The 21,495-nt window shown below is 44.2% G+C and overlaps 1 protein-coding gene across 2 annotated transcripts in view; it reads left to right on the top strand.

The window, feature by feature from the left end:
- Window positions 1–17,062, top strand: part of vps50 (VPS50 subunit of EARP/GARPII complex) — a 145,607-nt gene extending 128,545 nt beyond the window's left edge. For both annotated transcript variants that reach the window (XM_080837448.1, XM_080837447.1), the window contains exons 25-29: window positions 3,889–3,985; window positions 4,401–4,559; window positions 9,745–9,866; window positions 14,984–15,173; window positions 15,459–17,062. In XM_080837448.1, the coding sequence (XP_080693574.1) occupies window positions 3,889–3,985; window positions 4,401–4,559; window positions 9,745–9,866; window positions 14,984–15,173; window positions 15,459–15,578 (688 nt within the window). In that variant the 3' untranslated portion in view covers window positions 15,579–17,062. The remainder of the gene's footprint in view (window positions 1–3,888; window positions 3,986–4,400; window positions 4,560–9,744; window positions 9,867–14,983; window positions 15,174–15,458) is intronic.
- The last annotated feature ends 4,433 nt before the right edge of the window (window positions 17,063–21,495 follow it).

Raw genomic sequence — 21,495 nt, 5'->3', positions numbered from 1 at the left:
ATCCGAGACCCATATCGTATGTTTTCAGTAGCCTTAGTAATAGGGGTTGACGGACTATCTGGTCGTTAGATAATCAGGGCTGAAATCTGTATATTTTAATCTAATTTCCCAATAAAAAAATAAAATAAAATAAAAACATTTTAAAAGCAGTGTGTGTACTATCCTTACATATTTCCTTGGTTAAAAAAAGACTGCTATTGGTATGGCTAACATTCTTCTCACTAAATTCCCTCACTGGCTGAGACCGACAATGTTATCTGACCTTGAAAATCAAATATTTTCCTAGACTTGTTGATGGAAACAAGGATGGAATAAAAGGGTTGTTGTGCTCAGACCATGCCATTAGCCAAATTGCACGATCTAATTTTTTATGCTTAAGCTAAAAAACAAGCTTGGAATAGAAAAGAAATAATAACTTGTAATACGCACTAGTTTAATTGGTGCACTTATGCTGTGCATTAGTTTGACACTGCACATTAAAGCAATAGTAATGTATATGTATTCTTTCAAAATAAATTCAAAGATATTTACCGTAATGCACAGCCCTTATGAATCACAGTTATCATTAAAGCAGCGTTGCGGTTGCATTGTATGACAGAACGTCATGGCAAAGCCTAAAATACCTGTTTGCAAAATGTGTCTTAATTTGGCCTCATCATCATCATGGAAGCTGAGTTTTTAAAGTATGTTTGCTAATTTCATCTAATCACAGTCCTTCCACTACTCTCCATTGTTCACATGCATGAGCTAATGGGCCCCTAGAATCTCATAGCTCTTTTTCAGAAAAAGCATAGACACACAGGCTAGTCTTAAGGCTTTAGTTTTAATTCCATTCTTTGTGAAGAAAATGCAGCTGGAGTTATGTATGAATTCACTTTCCTTCTTTCTCAATAATTGTCATTGTTCATCCAATAATTGAATGCTGTTGAAATAGCGATAGCTGTCTTCTGCTTAGCCAAAAGAAGATATTTACGGTACCCACAACATAAATATTTGCCCCCTTCTAGCAGGCCCTGTCTCTCTTGTATATCATATATGTAGGAAGAATTGTAGGCTTACAATTTTAAATGTAGCCTGGCCATGCAAACATTGAAATTAATGTTCTTATCTTCCTTCCTTTCTCTCAAACCTTCTTTAGATGGATTCAAAGCGAAGAGATTAGCAAGTGCATTGCATTCAAATAATTCATTTTGTCAGAGCCTGTTAGTTTTCACACTGTGAAAAAACCCTTCGAGCATTCAGATATCAGTCTGAAATATCAGTTATTGGGCCTCATTTATAAAACGTTGCGTAGGAACCATCCTACATTTTGTCTAAGACATTTCCTGAAATGAGCGTAAGTGAGATCCACAGTAAACAGACGTACACACAAAAAACACGTGTACGCCAATCCTTCGGTTATAAATCACAAATGGTCGTGAAATTGTGCGCAACTGAATCTCCGCCCTCAAAACGCCCCCATTTAATCTAATCAGCATATTATCAATGCACAAACTGAGCGCATCCTCAATGCACAAACTCTCTGTGACAGTGGCAAGCAAGAAAGAAACATGTAAACAGAAGAATTAACACTCTAAGGTCCAAGGCCTTTTAGACTTTTCTAAGTTGTCTGACATGCCTTGATGTTTTTGTACATTTTGCTTAACTAAAAACATTGATGCACAAATGGAATATATGATTCTATTCTAGAAGACCTCAGCAATAATATTAGAAAAGGGTTCAATGTTTCCGTGGTTGTTCTTTTTATGTCTCTAAGACGAAAACTCAAAAATAAAAATATCCCGGACGAGGGATATAGACCTTTTAGTGTTAAAGTGAGGCTGGCATCGACGTTCTGCTGACGGAACAGCAGATGCGGGCCAAAACATCGTTATAAAGCCTGTCTGGTGGCGTAATGGCAAAAGCAAAGTATTTGACATGTAGTAGACACGTCTCCGAAGCACCAGCACCTGCGGTACAAGAGGCACAGGAGTGTGCGAAATATGGATGAGAATACATTGGGAAACCTGTTTTACGCAGGAAATCTTCTTTCACATTTTGCTGGGCACTGTATGGAAATCTAATAAATTGCGGGCATATGGGATAGTATACTGCGAAGAACATCGGGCAAAATTCTGCTTAATGATGACGGGGATTGGTCGACTGGTCCCATCGGAACGTTACTGTAGCCAGGAATCCAAGAACGGACAATACCTGAACGTGTATGGCCTGGTTGCCTCTGGTGCGCCACTCTAGACGAAAGGCCATTTGGGCACAACCAGTGGTGTAGTGGTCCCTGGAGAAGTGGGTAAACTCTTTATTTATTTTTAAGCAGCCCATACAGCACATAATAAACGCCCTGTTTTGAGAAGTGGTTAATCCAATGCTGACTGAAAAATAAGTGGGTATCCGTATACCTGCGTATACCCTGGACTACACCACTGTGCACAACGCTCTCGGCAAGCGATAGCCACCTGCTTATCAGACATACATCATCCTGTGTCAAAAAGTCTGCACGATCACAAAAAAACCCTCTCTCTCTCCTTATTGCGCAGTTGGCAATATCCTCTAACAACGCCAATGCAGCCATATCTCCTACTGAAAACTAAGCCACTTTTAGTCTTTTTATAGGCTATAAGTTTGAGCGAAATGTTTTACACGTGTGAAATTAAAACGGAATACCTATAAGATGTGAATATCATTCATGTGTAAATTATTCTAATAGTTTATTTGATTTTATTGAGCGAAACATTAATTTGGCCTTTCACCATTAGCCCAAATGGTGACGTTGATGAAACTGCGTGTCGGCCGTCGGCGCTCGGAGAGTCCTGAATTCCTGCAGTACTCCAGTATTGCCGCAAGGAAATGTACTTACACGAACTGAAACCAGACGTAGAGATACGTCCTTTTCTACGTCTAAGACGTTTTTTATAAATCTGTACTTAGACGTGGATTTGATCGCACGCACAGTCTAAGATCAGTTCTGTGCGTAAGTACATTTTATAAATGAGGCCCATTGTCTGACTTTTTGTCACAGACGATTATTATCGTATCAGCTCTGAAAAAGATCAGTCGACCCCTATAAGTTAGCATATTATCTGTAGGGCCATGGCCGTTTTCGTCTGCTTAGCCTGTTGACCTGCTTTAGCCTGCTAAATCTATGGCGATTCCTACAGACTCTTGGTATTTGATGTGATGATGTGATGCTGAACCTTATACTTGTTCACCCTGCTGTTCTTGTGTGTTCCTTAGACGTGCAGTCAATGAGGTTTTGGAGCCAAACATAGTTTCGTCACTGCTTGGCCCTTTTTTATCAGTCAGACTGTGGTGCTTCGCCAGCATCTATTTGATTTTTTTTGGTTTGTTTTTGTTGTGCTTCTCTTGAAAGCCTATTGATTTTGTTTTAGTTTTGGTTTTGGTTTTTCTTTCCCTTAATGGCTCATTTTGCCCTCATTTGTATGCCTTGGCTGAGGTTTGGATAGGAATCCGATTTTTTTGCAGCTAACCGCAAGGAAGCTATTAACACCCTACAGAAAGCTGAGCGTTATTGCTTTATTTAGCATGACTTTAGCATGATTTAGCCATGTAAATGGCTGTCTGTGCTTTCAGACGTTTTACAGAAATGGTGTTGCTTTGAAGGAACTCATGTATACATTGATCTCCCAGATCTGTGCGTGAACACACCCCTCTATTGCGTGGACACACCCATGTTTGCGTTAAGTGTCTTGCTAATGTTTTGAAATAAGTTATTAAATTAGCTTTTGGTCATGCGTGGTGGACTTTTGCGTTGCGAGACCCGTTGCCATGAGTGAAATAAGGGCCCAAGGAAAGGAATATTTACTGGCTGTATGTCAACTTGTGTGTCATTCCAGATAATACTCATGGATGTGATGTGTTGTTCTCCCACAGAGTGTTTCTGGCGGAACAGTTTGACTTCCTGCAGTCCCACCTTGATGCCATGATGCCTTTGGCCAAGAAGCCCTTCCTGCAGCAGTTCTATTCACAGGTCAGACAATCCCAAAATGAGCATGCACAAACATACACACGCACACACTCTGTATCTTTCTCTGTCCACCTCTCTCTCCTGCACACACAGACACACACTATGCCTACATTTGTTGTCTCACGCCGTGCTCCTTCCAGTAACCATCAAAGCATTTTCAGCCTTGGTCCCTATTGTGTCCCCAACCCCCCACCCCTCTACTGTTGTACACCTCTGCTGGTGTCAGATTGAATGAGACACTCGATTTAACATTTGTCTTCCCTGCTGACATCATAACCTCTAAATTGTGAAAGAAAAATGTATAAGAATAAAAATAAGTTCCACCTGCAGCTCTGCTGGTGGAGCAGTGTGTTAGGAATGGCTGGAGGGTCATGATGGGACACATCCCTCTTCCGCTTGTGTCTCTCCCTCGTGGCAGACGGTGTCCACAGCCAGCGAGCTGCGCAAGCCCATCTACTGGATCGTGGCGGCCAGGGCCATCGATTACGAGCAGATGCTGCTCCTCATGGCTGGAGTGAAGTGGGACATCAGGGAGATCATGTCCCAGCACAACGTATATGTGGATGTCCTCTTGAAGGTAAGTGTATGTGTGTCTGGTGTTTATAAATCGTGTGTGTGTGTGTGTGTGTGTGTGTGTGTGTGTGTGTGTGTGTGTGTGTGTGTGTGTGTGTGTGTGTGTGTGTGTGTGTGTGTGTGTGTGTCCTGTTGCACACTGTGCATGACATTGTTGTTTCTGATTTTGAAAATCTGCGATAGTGTATTCAGTCCCTCTAGAATTTTTACAATCAAATTCACATTTTATAAAAAAAAAAGAGAAGGTATGGACTCTCTGCATTACTTTGAATTGATTTTATTCAACTCCAACTCGTTTTAGCTGATGATGATAGAGTCCGTATCCAGCCAGTGCTTTGTTGATTAAAATGCTATGGTTTTCACAACCTCATCTCAATGGTTATATGCCATCCCAGCAACTATTGAGGTTATATTTTACCGTTGAAAAGACAGTATCCCATCACCCTGTAAGGGCCCAAGATATACACAGTATGCGGTATGTGAAGTCTTGCAGCTGTAGTCAAACTGGCACACTAAAGAAACCTCCCAAGGACAGTTGTTAACTACTGCTAATGTACTCTGCACGGTAAAAAGCTAGACAGTGCAAGAAGTGATATAAGAATTGAGTGGAGGTAACACGAGGGGCAGACACAGCTATGCACTACGCAGAAGCCTCCTATGACATGGGACTCTGCACAGAGGCTTTGAACACTGACTTAGCCGCTCCAAACTTGGGTTCTCACACCAACAGTGGCTTCCAGCAGATCAATACTACAGGCCCCGGGCCAGAAATATGAATCGTGAAGCTGGCTTGTGTCACAGTTTAACCCAACCTTGAAGCGTGGCCTGGCAGACATCAGCTCTCCTTGGATGTGACGCAGAGAGTGTGACGCAGGGCCCTATATGAAGCTAATGGCGGGAGGCCTGGAGGGTGGTGGAGATTGAACAGCTGCTTAGAACCGAGGGGATGAGCGCAGGTGAAGAGCTGTTTTTCTGGAGGCGGAGTGGGAGAGAAAAAATAAAAAAAACACCTCCAGACCCCAGATTAACTCTGAACACACACACACACACACACACACACACACACACACACACGCACGCACATACACACACACAATTTGACTAACACACAGTTATAATGTTTTTCTCTTTTTGTTCCCTTTTTTCAGAGTCTCATTCTCACAGCTTTCTAACTCCTTTTTCCCTCCATTTCTCATTGTCTCTATCTGTCTGGTTTAATTCCCTCCTTTGCTGTCATTTTTTTCATTCTTTCCAGCTTTGCTCCATCTCTTTCAGTCTTCAATTCCATATCTGTGTTTCTATCTCTTCATTTTCATGCTAGGCTTCTTGTCCCATTATCTCTCTCTTTCTCTCTCTCTCTCTCTATCTCTTCCCTTCAACCCTTCACCCTCCTCCATGCCACTACATCTCTCCATCTCCATCTCTGCCAGACAATGATCTCCCATCAGTGTCCCAGAAGCCTCACCCTAACCCACACCATTCCATCCACTTTTGGAGACAGACACAGCAGGAAAGCCAAGTCACTCACTGTGCCTATTCCCCCCCCCCCCCCTTGCACTGGCTTGATGAGAAACCACCCTTTAAGTAAAATGCCCCATCTTTTATTCATGTGGTTCTCTCCACACCTTTTAGCACCTTTCCCAAACCCCCATCCCCCCTCCTCCGCTTCCTCACCCCTCTGTGAGAGGTGAAAGATCTCTGTCGAAAGCACTCACCTGTCCCTCACCCCTTCCGTAATCGCTTGGCCTTCTGCTTTAGCCTCCTGCGCTTATCAATTATTTGCCAGAATATGAATGATTGGAAATGGCAGACTGAGGAGGGATGTACAGCGGGGAGGCTCGGGGTTCCTGTGGCAAGCCTTTCTCTTTTTACTTCTCTCTTTCAAGAACCCCCCCCCCCCCCCCCCCCCCCCCCACACACACACACACACACGTACAGTTTCTGTCTCATTGCCTTTCTGTCTCTATAATTATCACCTTTCTGCTCTCTCTCTCTTTCTATTTTGATCTCCCCAAAATGATCTCTCTCCGTGTCTCCCTCTCTCCCTCCCCAAATGCAAATCTTTATTTATGCCCCTCCATTCATCCCTCAGCAAAGGGTTTCGTATGGAGACGCACAGAGCGATTTGCATGGCTCGGGCAAGCGCCGAGAGCGTGAGAGTTGCACTGAGCCGCTGTGGGAACAGATGGGATTTTTTCTCTCACCCTTTCCCCTCTCTCGCTCTTTTTTTTCACACTTTTCCTTTTTTTTTATACAATGAAATTATGAGTGAAGCCTATTTGCACACCAAGCCCCGCCGAGTCTCCCCACATATGCATAATCATGTGTCAAGCAAAAGGCTTATTTACATAAGTCCTGAACTGCGCTGTGGTGGTACGTTCTCCTTTTTTTCTCCTCTACCTCTCCCTCCCTCCCTCTCTTTCTCTCTCTCTCTATCTATCTCCTTCTCTCTCTCTCCTCCCTCTGCACCGTGGACCTGGACCCTAATGAAAAAGTAATGCCCTCCTCCTCTGCAGGTTCCTTATTGAGGGAAGCCTCCGAGGTCTACATCTGCTGTGCCTTCCTCATTTAACTGTTGGAATGCTGGCCCTCTCCCAGTTTATCTGTTTTTTTCCACCCCTAATTTTATGATTTTTTTTCTCTTTCTTTAGTCGTCTTTGACTCAGCCTTTTGCCGACAATCTTACATTCAGACTTTAAATGAATTAAATATGTGGTGCAATTAATGCGGGAATAGGTCTGAAACGACTCATCGTTTATTAATAACACTTGACTTTAAAAGGCTATGGAGGGATGGGAGAGTCTGCGACGCTAATGGCTGGAAAAAACCTGCTTGCTCCAACACGGGAGCGATCCCTTGCGAGATAGCAGCTCATCATTTATTTTTCCTTCCTTTTTTAATTTTTTTGGTCATTGGTTAAACTTTTGTTCCGAGCTGTTTGGGAGTATAATTTGTGAGGCACGAACTTGCGGCCCTGTCTGCACGTGCACACATTGCTATTAAAATGCGATATTTGCATTTAGATTGGTTGCGTTTTGGAATGCGAGGCTTGGACAAACAGCTACATGTCTCATACAATGGTGGGTTTGGCACGAGTGCTGGAGCTGCAGTTTAATTGCACAGTCGATCTGATGTTTGGGGGTCTGAAAACTAAGCTTTCCTGCGGTCACTTTCTGGCATGACCAGTCTCTGCATCCTCCATGCTTCAATTCCACCGAGATGAACAGACCTACGTATGTCTGTACCCTATTTATAATCTGTTTCGCTTACTGCATAATTGGAGCAATTAATTCCTGTTTACACATTACAGGAATTCTTCTATTTGCGTCAGTGTGTATGCTTAACTAGGCATGTTTATAAATGCATGGTCACGAGCTTCCATTGGCGTGGATGTAAAAAGCAGCAAAAGATAATTACGTTTAAAGAGAGCATAGCAGAGACTAATTTGTTCCATTTTTAGCGTGTGTGTGTGTGTGTGTGTGTGTGTGTGTGTGTGTGTGTATTCACTCATCCAGAATTGTTTTTGATTTAGCATAAGGTCTGCCTGGGTAGTATAACATTGGGTATAATGATAAGAGTTATCGACACTGTGACCTCATATATTCGCCACATACTTCAGTGAAGAGGTACCACACCGGGGTATTATGGGGTTGGTCCGAAAAGCTACTGTTTGAGCATTTCAATTGGAGTTAGAATGCATATGTTCAATCTGGGTTTAGAACCGAAATAATGACTCTCTGATGTGTATAGGATATATCGGCTAATACATAAAATGACTGTTTAATAAAGGGTTGTCAGACATTGTACAAGTAGTTATTGGCGCACACTCTACCAGACATAATTGTCTCCAGAAAAGATTGCTTCTTCTTTGCACAAAAGTGAGACAGAGAACTCGGCCAGCATACAGCTGAGTCAACACTTCTGTAAGCAGTGTGTGTGTGTGTGTCTGTGTGTGTGTGTGTGTGTGTGTGTGTGTGTGTGTGTGTGTGTTAGGGATACAGCAAGAGTACATCATTTTAGAGATCGAGTAATCGTTTCCTGAATAACTTGAGTACTTGATTACTCTGGGTGGGGGTGAGACTGTCGGGTTATGGGGGTATTATGGGGTTGGTCTCAGCACATAGAACAAAGCATAACATGAATTCAATGTTGTGAATATAACCTTTGGTCTTACCTTACGCAATAGTGAAGTGTGGATGATACGGACAATATTTGGACGTTAGTTACCAACATTCTACAGCAGCCCAAGATAAAAAATTCGGCCAAATTTGGTAAAAAATGAAATTAGTCATATTTGCTTGCGTTTTTCAATAAGATTAATTTGTTAAGCCACGTTAGTGTTGTAGTCTATTATATGGTGGATTCAATGTTTGAACCATCCTTGAGAAATCCGTCCAGAACTCTGCACTTGCTGCACGTTTATCAAAGTGATAGCGAACTGATTTCTGCTGTCACCATCCCTCCTCTGGTTTACCAAGGGCTCTAACCTAAAACTGAGGGTATGGGAGATAGTGTCAAACTTGAGATCCTCGGGAGGGCTTATTACGTGGGGTGGGTAAGAACTTCGTGTGTGTGTGTGTGTGTGTGTGTGTGTGTGTGTGTGTGTGTGTGTGTGTGTGTGTGTGTGTGTGTGTGTGTGTGTGTGTGTGTGTGTGTGTGTGTGTGTGTGTGTGTGTGTGTGTGTGTGTGTGTGTGTGTGTGTTTGCGCGTGTGTGCAAAATAATGCTGTCATGCTGGTGGCCAAAGGTTTCTGGGTGCAGTAATGGTAGTCTCATTATAATATGGAAGGGATGGGTTTTGCGATATCTGTGACACGTCTGTGGTGGGTTTGTGGATCATGGTTAGATGTATAGCGAGGCTTTGTAAAAGGCCTGTGATTTGCTTCCTAGTTCAGGACCTGTGCCTGGGTTTCCTATGATGTATTTTCCCATAATTAGATAATGGCATGAAGCAATGAAAAATGCATATGGTGTAGTATAGATCTCATTATTGGTTGCCCTTTTAAGATTTGAAGAAAACATTTTAGTCCACCATATTTGGTGTTCATCTGGCCCAATGTTTTTGTAATGGAGGGAAGAAATATGGGTGGTGGTTCTTACCACAGCCGGCAGAACAAGTGATGTTAGTGTGAAGGAATATTTCTGTTTTAACACGCTGGGTGTGTGTGTGTGTGTGTGTGTGTTCCTCAGGAATTTGAACAGTTCAACAAGCGGCTGGGCGAGGTGTCTGGGCAGGTGCGGATCCCTCTGCCCGTCTCCAACGTGCTGTGGGAACACTGCATCCGCCTGGCCAACAGGACGCTGGTAGAGGGGTGAGTTGAGCCTGGCACGGGGCATCTTTTACCCCCTCCACACCCTTCCATCTGTTCTCAAACTAGATGTTATTACTTCCTAGTCATAACATCGGGCCGCCGATTTCTCAATGAGGCTCAAGTAGCGTCCCTTGTTATGTCTTGGTATCCCAGACACCTATATCTACCATTCCACCTCATATCCATGGTGAAAAACCTTAACACCTAAACGCCACATGTGTCTCCAGCTAGCTGCAGTCACTAGAGTCACTAGGATTCAGCCCTCAGGGTGCACATGTGTAGAGTCACCTCTCAGTGAGTTGCATTCCATAAAAGCATTAACTTGGTGACATTATGCGGAGGTAGCACAGCGTCAGCAGTGCTTTATCTCCTAGGGAGTGCATATGGCAAGACATGTATGTGCACAACCTTACTGTACATCGTCTAAGAACAATTCTATTCTCTGAATATGTAATGTAATTCCCGTGTGATGATGTAAATGTGTATATTTCCTGTGTGCAACCAACATGTCCATTGCGGCATAGCTTCCAGTGAAGGAAAAGCGATATCATAATCCCAGCATGTGCATATAACAAGCGCTACAGTGGAAAAAAGGACAAGACGCTCCTCAGATATTTGTTTGCCATCAATCATGGGGGGTAGCGCCTGAGCGATTGTTTTGCGGCAAAATTGCCATTCATCATTCAAATTTTTCGTCTGGCGAATGATTTGATTTGTAGGCAGGGAAATTGTACAGGTGTTGGGAAGCCGGTGTGTGTTTTTTTTTTTCTTTTTTGCTGAGGGATCGTCCATCTTTGGTTTTGACAGAGTTCTCCTTTTGTGAAGAGGGTTTGTGCGTGTGCGCGCGCGTGTGTGTGTGTGTGTGTGTGTGTGTGTGTGTGTGTGTGTGTGTGTGTGTGTGCGTGTGAGTGTCTCGCATACGTACGCCTGGCCATCAGCATTCTGAGCTAGAAGCACAATACACAGAGATACACAATAAACACACACACACACACACTCTTAACGCACTTCAATCCACAAGGTTCACAGAAACATATTAACACACTCACATGCACCTCGGCAAACTAAGGTCCACACACATACACACACTCTTAACACACACTTCAATCCACAAGGTGCACACAAACATATTTACACACTCACATGCACCTCGGCACACTAAGGTGGACACACACACACACACACCCCTACACATACACTCTCACGCTCCTCCACACAAGCCTGGATCATGACTCAGACGCTTGGGCTGAAACACTGCCAGGGTACAGAGCAAGAGAAGAAGGCCTTTGCCTTTCAGGGTGCTTCACACTGAATGGCTTCCAAAAGTACTTAGAAAAGACGTGACAGACAGGGGACAAAAAATAATAGGCTCTAACCATGCCTTATATACCAGTACGCACTGTAGTAGACGGACAAGGAGGAGGGGGACAGAGGAACAGAAAAGAGAGAGAGATTTGGAAGGAGAGAGAGGTAGAAAAAAACAGACACATTATCACAAACTGTGCTGAAGTTTCTTCCGGAAATACTGTTTGAGATGGACGTTAAGCCAAGGGGCCGGGTGAGAGCCAAGGGATGGAACGGGACGGGGAGTGTGAGTTTTTTCGTATCTAAAAAGAAAAATGGAGCTATTATTAGCAGACAGTCCCCTGCCAGTGACCAGAGCAGATGATTCATCCCCGCTGCAGTGGAATGAGCCAGGAGGCAGCAGGCAGTTCCACGTGGAGGAGAGGAAAACCATCGTCTCCCCGTCTGCCCCAGAAATGAAACTATTTGACCTCGCTGACGTTTGGAGACGGGAGAACAACGCCATGACGCCAATCAGCAATCAGAGTTAGGAGTCCCCCCAAGATCACAAGTCTATAAAATGCACCGGGGCTGAAAAGGAAAAGGCAGATTAACACAGCTGGAGGGTGATACACAAGTGGATTAATGGATGTTGATGAAAGGAGGAAGAGATTGACTGACATAAGCATCTCCTGGCCCACAGGGCTAGCGTGTGCCTATCTGGTTCAACATACATGACATACACGAGCGTCTCTTGGTCCACAGGGCAAGCGTGTGCCTAGCTGGTTCAACATACATGACCATCTCTTGGTCCACGAGACTAGCGTGTGCCTAGCTGGTTCAACATACATGGCATACTTGACCATCTCTTGGTCCACAGGGCTAGCGTGTGCCTTGCTGGTTCAACATGCGTGTGCCTACCTGGTTCAACATACATGACATACATGAGCGTCTCTTGGCCCACAGGGCTAGCGTGTGCCTTGCTGGTTCAACATAAATTACATACATGACATACATGAGTGTCTCTTGGCCCACAGGGCTAGCGTCTGTACATAACCTCCTCCTTTCACAATGCTGTAGGCTTTTGTAGGCATCCAAAAACAACAATCCAGGAACCAACTGATGCATTAACAGAATGCATTATCTGCATTAATATTCATAGGGTTAAATATAAATAGGGATATATATTCATATCTTAAATATGAATCTACACATCATACCAATGTTAACTGAGTTGCTACCTACTAGTCCTCAATGTTACTTGAGAGGAGTGTTTTTTCAGGAATGTCCCTTTAACTTGGCATTTCTTGAGAGGCATCTATCCGAAATGGTTTGATTTGTTGTTTTCCCCAAAAACGCCCAGTAATGAAAAAAATGCTATGTGTTTACATTCAGAAGCTCTGTGTAACAGTGTCATCGCAGGTGCCATGACAACATCGAGGAGACTGTGGGAGAGAAAGTGGGAGAAAGAGAGAGTTGTGGATTTGCAGGAGAGAGAAGGAGAAAGGGAGAAAGAGAGGTAGAGAGCAGATAATTTAGGAGCTCAGCTGTATCTGTACCTCAGAGAAAGCAATCACACTCCTGTCAGCCAAAAAGCAAACAGGGGTGTCAACAGCACTCCAGCTGAATGGCTGTCCATGTGTGGAATTGTGTGCTCACTTGCTTGTGAGTTTGTGGGCATGCATGCGTTAGAGTGCATTAGTGTGCATCTGTGTATGTGTGTTTGCGAGAGTGTGTGTGAAAGTATGCGTGTGTGTGAAAGAGAGAGTGTGTGTGTGTGTGTGTGTGTGCGCATGTGTGAAAGAGAGTGTGTGTGTGTGTTTATGAGTATGCGTGTGTAAGAGAGCGAGAGAGAGAGAGAGAGAGAGAGTGTGTGTGTGTGTGTGTGTGTGTGTTTGTTTTGTTGGTGTGCGGGTGTGCATGCAGCATCCGTGCCTGCATACCCTCTGGAGTGGCTGCTGGCACTGGTTGTCAGTCCCAGGAACTCTCAATGTGACAGAGCTGTTTATATGTAAACAAGCCACTTGCCTGGGAGCCAAAGCCATATGCCTGGAATCCATGACACCTAGAAAAACACTGCTGCAGGAAAAAGACTACTTAGTCCCCCCTTAATCCCAGTTCACTTTCACTGACACATCTAGCCCATGCCTTTACATAAAACATGTTCAGTGCAAACACAGTGAGGAGGTATATTTAGTGTGCTCTCTGGCAGAAAAGCCCATGATATAGGCACCATTAGTGCTGTCGTTTGAGAAAGAGTTGGCCATAGAACCGTGCTAGAATCCAATCTAGAGCCAAATCTTCAAGCTTTATTGACTCTTCAGTCTGTCTACGTGGAAGAGCAAGTAAAAGATTGAATAGGACTCCACACTTAGGGCAGTCAGTTTATTACCAGAGTTTTGCTGTGGAATTGTTTAGAGTTAAAATAAACAAACAGATGCTTCTCATAAAAAAAGAGTTTTTTGTGTTGAGGCAAAAAGGCTTCATAGACGCTTCAACCCTCCTAAGAGTCTCCTCTGAGGGAATGTTAGGACTACATACGTGTCATGTTAACGAGATTGAAATTGGTTAGGTCAGTGAAAACCATTAGCCCCCCCTACCACCCCCACACACACAAAACATATAGTTATGCAAACACATAGTTACATTTTGCATACATTAAACCTGTCTATATTTTCCCCATGGAGATGAGAAGTTGGTCAATGATGAAGGTGCCGACCAGCTAAATATTGAAACATGCTAAAACATTTGTAGCCTTATACCTGAGTATGCAGACGTAGTGAGGTGCATTGTGCAAACACAGCATTCTCTTGCTCGCACTGCACAGCAGTTTGTCTTTGATGTCTTAGTTTGACGTGTTCTTATGATTCTATGCTATTGAGTGTTGGAAATCCCTGAGATTTAGTGAGATCCGTCGAGATTTAATGGCACGTATGCGAGACGTGAGAGGGTGAAATCTGTGAGTCTCACGGATAAAACGTGAAACCTGACAGGCATGTGAGATGTGACTAATCACTATAAGTGGTATTTTGTTTCCATTCCCAACTAAGGAGGCCCCTGGATCAGCTGGTCCACTTGACACAAGTCATAGGTCTTTGTGCTCAGGGACACGTGTCCATCATGTGTCTTCATTTTTAACTGACCTCTGTGTGAGAAATGTCTGCTTAAGGACTACATGTAAATGTAGTTTTTGCCTCCACGGTTTCGGCGCCCAGTAGGCCTAGCTGCATAGGTTTTAGCTGATGGAGATTAGCCTTGTGGTTCATTCTGTCACTTTCTCCACACTTCAGTCCATTTTTATGATTTCTGTTCATACGGCAGGGGCTCACTAAATTCCACACAGGGTGCCATCCTTCCCCCGTCTCCGTAAATCTTGTCGTTAAACGATGTAACAGATCTGAGGCCGAGAAGGCGTTGGAAGAGTTTCTCGTTTACCAGTGCATTTTTACAAGGTGAATTTGACAGTCTGGGAGTGACAGTTTCTCTCTTAACTCGTTATTCATTCAACGGCACAACTGACGAGGCGGGAGCTGTCATGGAATCTGCAGCCCAAAGCAGATGAGTTATTCTGCCTGGCAAAGCCCATAATGTAAATGTATTCACCTTTTTGACTGACGTGTGTTGTGAAAATAAACATTTGGAGTTGTGTGTGCCGGTTTGTCTGCGGTTGTGCTTGGTGGGGAATGGGACCTTGAAGTCATGCAAAGTATTCCTTGAAGGAGAGAGCCTATCTAAACAACCCCCTCCTCTCTTCTTCTTCCTATCCTCCACTCGTCTCTTTTCCTCTCTTCTCCTCATCTCTCCTCACCTCTCCGCTCCGCTCTGTCTGCCAGCTATGCTAATGTGAAGAAGTGCAGCAACGAGGGACGCGCCCTCATGCAGCTGGACTTCCAGCAGTTCCTCACCAAGCTGGAGCGCCTCACCGACCTGCGGCCCATCCCTGACAAGGAGTTCGTGGAGACCTACATCAAGGCCTACTACCTGACGGAGAACGACATGGAGCAGTTCATCAAGAACCACCGGGTGAGAGGCCACACAGGCCTGCCCATGGCCTGCTAGCCGCACTCAGAGCTATTTTGATTCTAATAACAAGTACTTGTGGAGTTAGCGCCTTAGGTTTGCTGAAGCGTTGTATCTCATTATGGAGATTAACAAAGTCAAGTACAAAGAGTTAATGAAGTTGACCGAGTTGGAGCAACTTCTGTAGAAGTGGGCCTAAAAGTGTTCTTTTTAATTCTCTCTTTGTCTCTCTCTGTGCATGTGTTTGTGTGTTTTTGTGTGTGTGTGGGTCATATTGTCTCTCACCAGGAGTACTCCATGAAGCAGTTGGCCAACCTGGTGAATGTGTGCCTGGGCTCTCACATCAACAAGAAGGCCCGGCAGAAACTCCTGGCTGCCATTGATGACATTGACAGACCCAAGAGATAGACCCCTTCTCCTTGAGCCCTCGCCCCAAATAAGTGCTCTCTGTCTCACACACTCACACACTCACACACACACACACACACACACACACATACACACATAGTCTCACACACACACACACACACACACACACACATAGTCACACACACACACACACACACACACACACACACACATAGTCACACACACACACACACACACACACACACACACATTGACACAAACATATTAACACACACACATTAACACACCCACACACATACTTACCAATACAGACAGACATACACACAAGTACGTAAACACCATCGTGTGTGCAAATACCAACCACAGCTCCAGCCGTCCTGCATGACTTTGCAGTCATCATAGACAAACTCATCTCGAACTGAACTCACCTTGAGCTTTTTTGCCTGTTTTGTACAAGTTTTACGTGAATGTTGCCGACTCCTGTCTTGGTCTGTGAAAGACACAGTCAAGGACACGGTGTTTTGATATCAAGTCAATGGACTTTCCCGATGGTGCAATGAAGAAACAGCCTGTGCACTGGTTAATGGCTTCTATTTACTCCAAAAGTGCGAATCAATGAGTGTATGGGACAGATACTGGACGAATGCTTTGGACAGATTGCTTTTAGTCCTTCTTGCTCTCTCCCCCCCTCCGCTCTTTCTGTTATTGTGTCCGCAGAGGGGGTGAAGAGTGAAGCGGACGTGTAACCTTACTGAAGGGACAAGTTCACAATGCCACAAGCCGGAAGCAAGTGCTTGGCTATCTGCTCCAAGTTTTTTTGTTTTGTTTTGTTTTCAAAGCACCACATGCTCCCAGAACACTTTGGTTTTGTCTTTTTCTGTGATGGATTACTTATTGTGTTGCCCCCTTGTACACTCACATCAGCACTTCTTCCCAGAGCACCTGTGAGCAAACCCACGGACCACATGTTGCGCAGTCACTTACCGTAGACTAGTAAGGTTGATGTTTATGTATAGTATACACTTAAGTTTGCCCAATGATTATTTTGAAATCCTATGTAATCTGATATTATATTGAACAAGCAACTGTTGACTTATTATGTGAATGTCATGTAAAAAAAAAAAAAAAATGTTTTTAATAAGCATAATTGCATATTTCCTTGTATGATGATTGAAGATAGAAAAAGGATAGTTGAAAATGTATTTTCCGACTCAGGCAAACAGTTGCATTCCACTCTGATGGTGTGTTGATTGGGAAGAATATAGCTTTTACTGTGTATGTGAATGTGTGGACGTTCCTGTTTATTTATTTCCACTACTGTAAGCTCAAATCCGAACACGTGGGAGGGTGGATCTGAGCCTAATTAAAGTAGCCTGTCCTTGGCGTTATCCTGTACTTGTCATATTTAAGGCAAAAAAAGAGACTTTTTTTGTTTGTTTGTTTTAAATGGTCAAATTTTAGAAATCATTAACTGTAGGATGCATTGATTGGAATCCCTAAATAAACACACTAACTAAAACTGAGACCCAGTTGAAGGTTTTGTTTAGGTCACCCAACCGGAGCAGAGGAAGGAGGGTTCTGTGGTTCATGTTCCAGATTGCCACTCTTATCTGAAATGTTCACTCTTTTTATCCCCAATCTTCATTCCATGGATTTAAGGCAGAAAGTATTAAATCTGTACTTGTATGCCTTCTGTAATATAATATGACACATGTTTTATTGTTTATTGTAGTAAAGTGCTGCTGTGTAGGATGTTGTAGTGTCCGGTAGAGTAGGGTCGTGTATAACAACAGCTTCAGAAAGGCCATCGGTTTATTCCTCTTGTAGGTCACAGGATGTTATGAATTTCCTCATGGAACGGTGAGCAGCATGCCAGGGTTAGATGCAAGGGCACCAGCAGACACGGAAGGGCACTGCGACCTGGCTGCCTTTTACAGCAGCCACAAGGCAGCTAATGAAGCTTTGTCCCTGATCCACCACGTGTGTCTACCGCACTCCACACATCTCAGGGCTGGTGTATGTCCAAGGTCTGGTCAGTTGTTATAATGTGAAAGCACACACACACACACACACAAGAGACCACCACAGTTTCTCTTCCTCCACTTTTGTTTCGATCTCTGCCTCTCATTTGCTGTCAGATTTGATATCCGGTTTTTCCCTGGGCCTCTCTGGAAGCGGATCTTTACGGAGTGACACATCACCCTCCAGGTGGACGTTTCACGCACTCAGCACTAAGGCCCTAATCCCCGTGTGATAGCATCCGCCGGACCAATTAATTAGCCCCCTGTGCTTCCTGGAGACCCACTCTTTTAATTCCCTGTCAGAAGAAAAAATGAGAGAAGGTATTGATTTGCCGATGAGTCACTAACAGGGCTAATGGTACTGAGGAGGAGTGTGTGAGAGTGAGAGAGAGAGAGAGAGAGAGTGTGTGCTGCATGTGTGTGAAAGAAAGAAAGGGTATTGAGGCTCAGGGTGTGTGTTCTCACTTAATGATTCAGCTGAGGTGCGGTTTGACTTGAATGTCTCGAGCTAAGCATAATCTTTCCAGCAGGCTCACACACTCACACACACACTCCAATGAGTAAATCAACAAGCGGAGGGCACTGCACTAACCGGTGCACACAAACAGTTTCATTAGCTCGGCAAATACCCCCCAACCCCCCCCCCCCACACACACATACACACACACACACACACACACACCCTCCTTACCCCCGCCCAGCACATCTCCCGCCAAACGTCTCAGCCAAGGCATGGGTTGCCTTATTAAAACCTCACAGCTCTCTTGCAGTGTGGCCCTCAGCAGTAGGGAGCCTTTACCCAGCCTGTATCTCATTAAACTGGATAGCATCTTAAGGCAGAATGTTTGTCCATTTGTGATTTACAACGTTTAAAGGAAGTTAAATGTTTTAGATTGCAGTACAGTACAGTAGCTCTTAATGTCAAAATTAATCAGTCATGTTTATAGGTTATGTCATAGCAATTACAGTGGAATTTATTATGTCAATGTTTTTCAAGTAATCAATCCAAAAACCCACAAAATAATCAAACAAAAATCAAATAACAAATAAATGCTACTACTGTATTCAAAGTATTCTGCCCGATTTTACCATATTTGCCGTTTATAAGATATGGTCCAAAATATGGACAGTACTGTAATCCCTAACCATCCTCTCACCAATCAACTACCAGTTAACACTTGCTGTGTTCAGGTGTCCTCCACCTATATAATGAGCAATTTAAGTCAAAAAGTGTAATTTCCGCTTGTTTTTAATTCCTCTATCTAAAACACTGGGAGAATATTTCTTGGTAACTTAAAGCTCTGTGTGTCTGTAAGGCATAGCTCACCCCAGGCCCAGAGGACCTGGACTATTCATAGAGACAGACCTCTCTGTGCCGTATCCCATTCGTCATTCATTTTGCAAGCTCCCAACTAATCTAATCTCCGATCAGCACTCACTCGGTGTCTGAGTGCCAGGGAGCCGGTCGGCCCGAGCGTAAGGTCTCATCCATCAAGGGAAGAGCGGGCAGTGACCTGCTCACACACACACACACACATGCATGCACACACATGCCCACGATAGGTCTGAGACCAGGTTGTGCCCAGATCACACACGTCCAACATCAGCTCCGGACCAGTTTGTGACTTACTCACACACACCTTCTGTGAGTCTGGGGCCAAGCCGCGATCTGTTCACACTCTCCCTGTGACAGACTGAGACCAGGCCATGACTATCTTGCACCCTGGGACCAGGTCACAACCAGCTGGTACTCTCTGCATGCCACACTGACACCAGGCCAGTGCCCCGTCCACTCCAGCCTCCAGATTCCAGCTATCAGTCTCCCTGGGAAGAGCACCATGTTCTCATTAACCTTTGCTCTTTTTTTTATCTCGTTTGACTCTCGCTGAATGTTCACCTGACACTATAAACCTTTTATAAGACCCCCTCTTCCTCTTTTATCATCTCTCTCTCCCTCCCTTCCTTTCTCTCTCTACATACTTGTGTATCAACAGCTTTTCGTTGCATGCATCGCTCTGCCCCACGCATCCTACGTACCCCCCTTCATTGACTATTCCGTCTGTTCTTTTTGAAAAAAAAAACGAATCTCCATTCCCCTTTGCATCGGGCTGCTGTTCATGCTAATGCCTGGGGCCTGTAAAAGTCTATAAGGCCATGAGTCCTGGCTGGATTAAGAAAGACGTTCCATCTGGATTACTAACTGGCTGTATCAGAGGAGCAGCTGTGAGAGGATGAGAGCACACAGAGGCCCTGCCCTTTCACCCTCCATAATAATGTGTGAAGAGCAGGGAAAAGCCCAAAGGTGGGTCATTACTGGAGCTGCTGCTGCTGTTAATCTGCTGTCAATCATTGACCGTAGATCGGGGCAGTCGGCGGGAGCAGAAGATTAGAGCACGCTGATGAGGCAAGGGTCCTGTGAGTTAGCTGTAGAGAGTAGGGATGGAGGAAGGAAGAGAGGGAGGTAGAGAGAAAGAAAGAAGGCGAGAGCACAGAGCCCCAGGACAGGGCTGCAGGTGTGCCGTGAGCCACCTGCACACTGATGTGGGGCCCTGGCTGGGATGAGCTGTCATTTTAAGAAAGGTTATCTGTCAGTTCATTTACTCCATCTTCAGCACTCACTCGCTCTGTCCTTTTCTCGCGCTTTTTTCCCCTCTTTCCTCTCTTCACCCTTTTTCTTTTTGGCTTTTTGCCCTCTTCTTCCCAACTTCTTTAGGATCTTTCTTTCATTGTCTCATGGTGTACTTTCTCAAAGTCTACGTTTTCCTTTAACTTTTCCCCCTCATCTCTCACTCTGATGTGGTTATATCCTGATGCACCTCGTAATGAAATTGGACTTCAGTTGACCTAGATGGGACAGTGTTGGGGAGACAGAACCGGAATTGTCAGCCTTTAGGGGACATTCATCAGGAAGACCCCCATGTCTTATTGATTGGTTGTGTTCAAGGACACAAGAGACATGTTGCCAGTAGAGATGAAGAGTTGTGCCACGACAGCGTGTTGATAGACCCATTGAGGGGAAAAGCAGATGACTATAAACAATTAGCTGCTCAAACACTCCACTGAACTGAGATGAAACGACCTGGGAGAACAATTAAACCGATTTTGTTCTTTTTTTAATGAAACTGATTTTAACACCACTGAGATCTGTGCCTCAGTGCGGATGTATTTCCAGGCATTTCCCTGAAATCCTTCAGACAGTGCTTCTTTTTCCCTTGAATGTGTAGGCATTATTAGGTTAACATATTATATTCTCTTTCTTTCTCTCTCTCTCTCTCTTTCTCTCTCTCTCTGTCTCTCTCTCTCTCTCTCTCTCTCTCTCTCTCTGTCTCTCCCTCTGTCCTGAGAGCGTAACATGTGTGATCAAATCTCTGGAGTGTGCACCACCAAGTTTAGCTTGTTAAATATTAGTCCATGTCGAACGCCATCGTTTCACAGACTTTCCTGTGCTTGGATTTATGAGTGCACAAAGAGGCAATTAAGTTACCCGTTTATGAATAACTGCATATTAAACATTGCTCCAGTGACACTCTTAATGACTGCTTTGGTGCTATAAACTTTTATGATGCTGAAGTATGGTTTTGAAGCGTAAGTCCTCGTTCAGCAGCTCTCCAGTGAAACTGCATGTATTTTATGAAAAGAAAATGGTACAACGTTTGATTTACAACAAAAATGGACCCGTGGCTGGATGCTTATTTGTTGTTTGTCTCGACAAAGACAAAGTGTTTCAGACTGGGAGGTTTGTTTGGTTTGTCTTTGTCATGTCAATTTAGTGTACTGCCATGCTGGCTTAATTAGGTTAAGACATACAAGGCCCTTGCACATGATCATTAAATCAGACCATGTTCAACCTTCCAACAACCCCCTCATCCAAAAAGTATTCCACCCGAACTTCTTTGGATTCCCCCTGAGGACGTCTGGGCTTTTTGACGGATGAG

Source organism: Sprattus sprattus (genome assembly GCF_963457725.1).
Source record: "Sprattus sprattus genome assembly, chromosome: 4".
NCBI classification, from domain to species: domain Eukaryota; kingdom Metazoa; phylum Chordata; class Actinopteri; order Clupeiformes; family Clupeidae; genus Sprattus; species Sprattus sprattus.
This window is presented reverse-complemented; position numbering and strand designations above follow the sequence as displayed.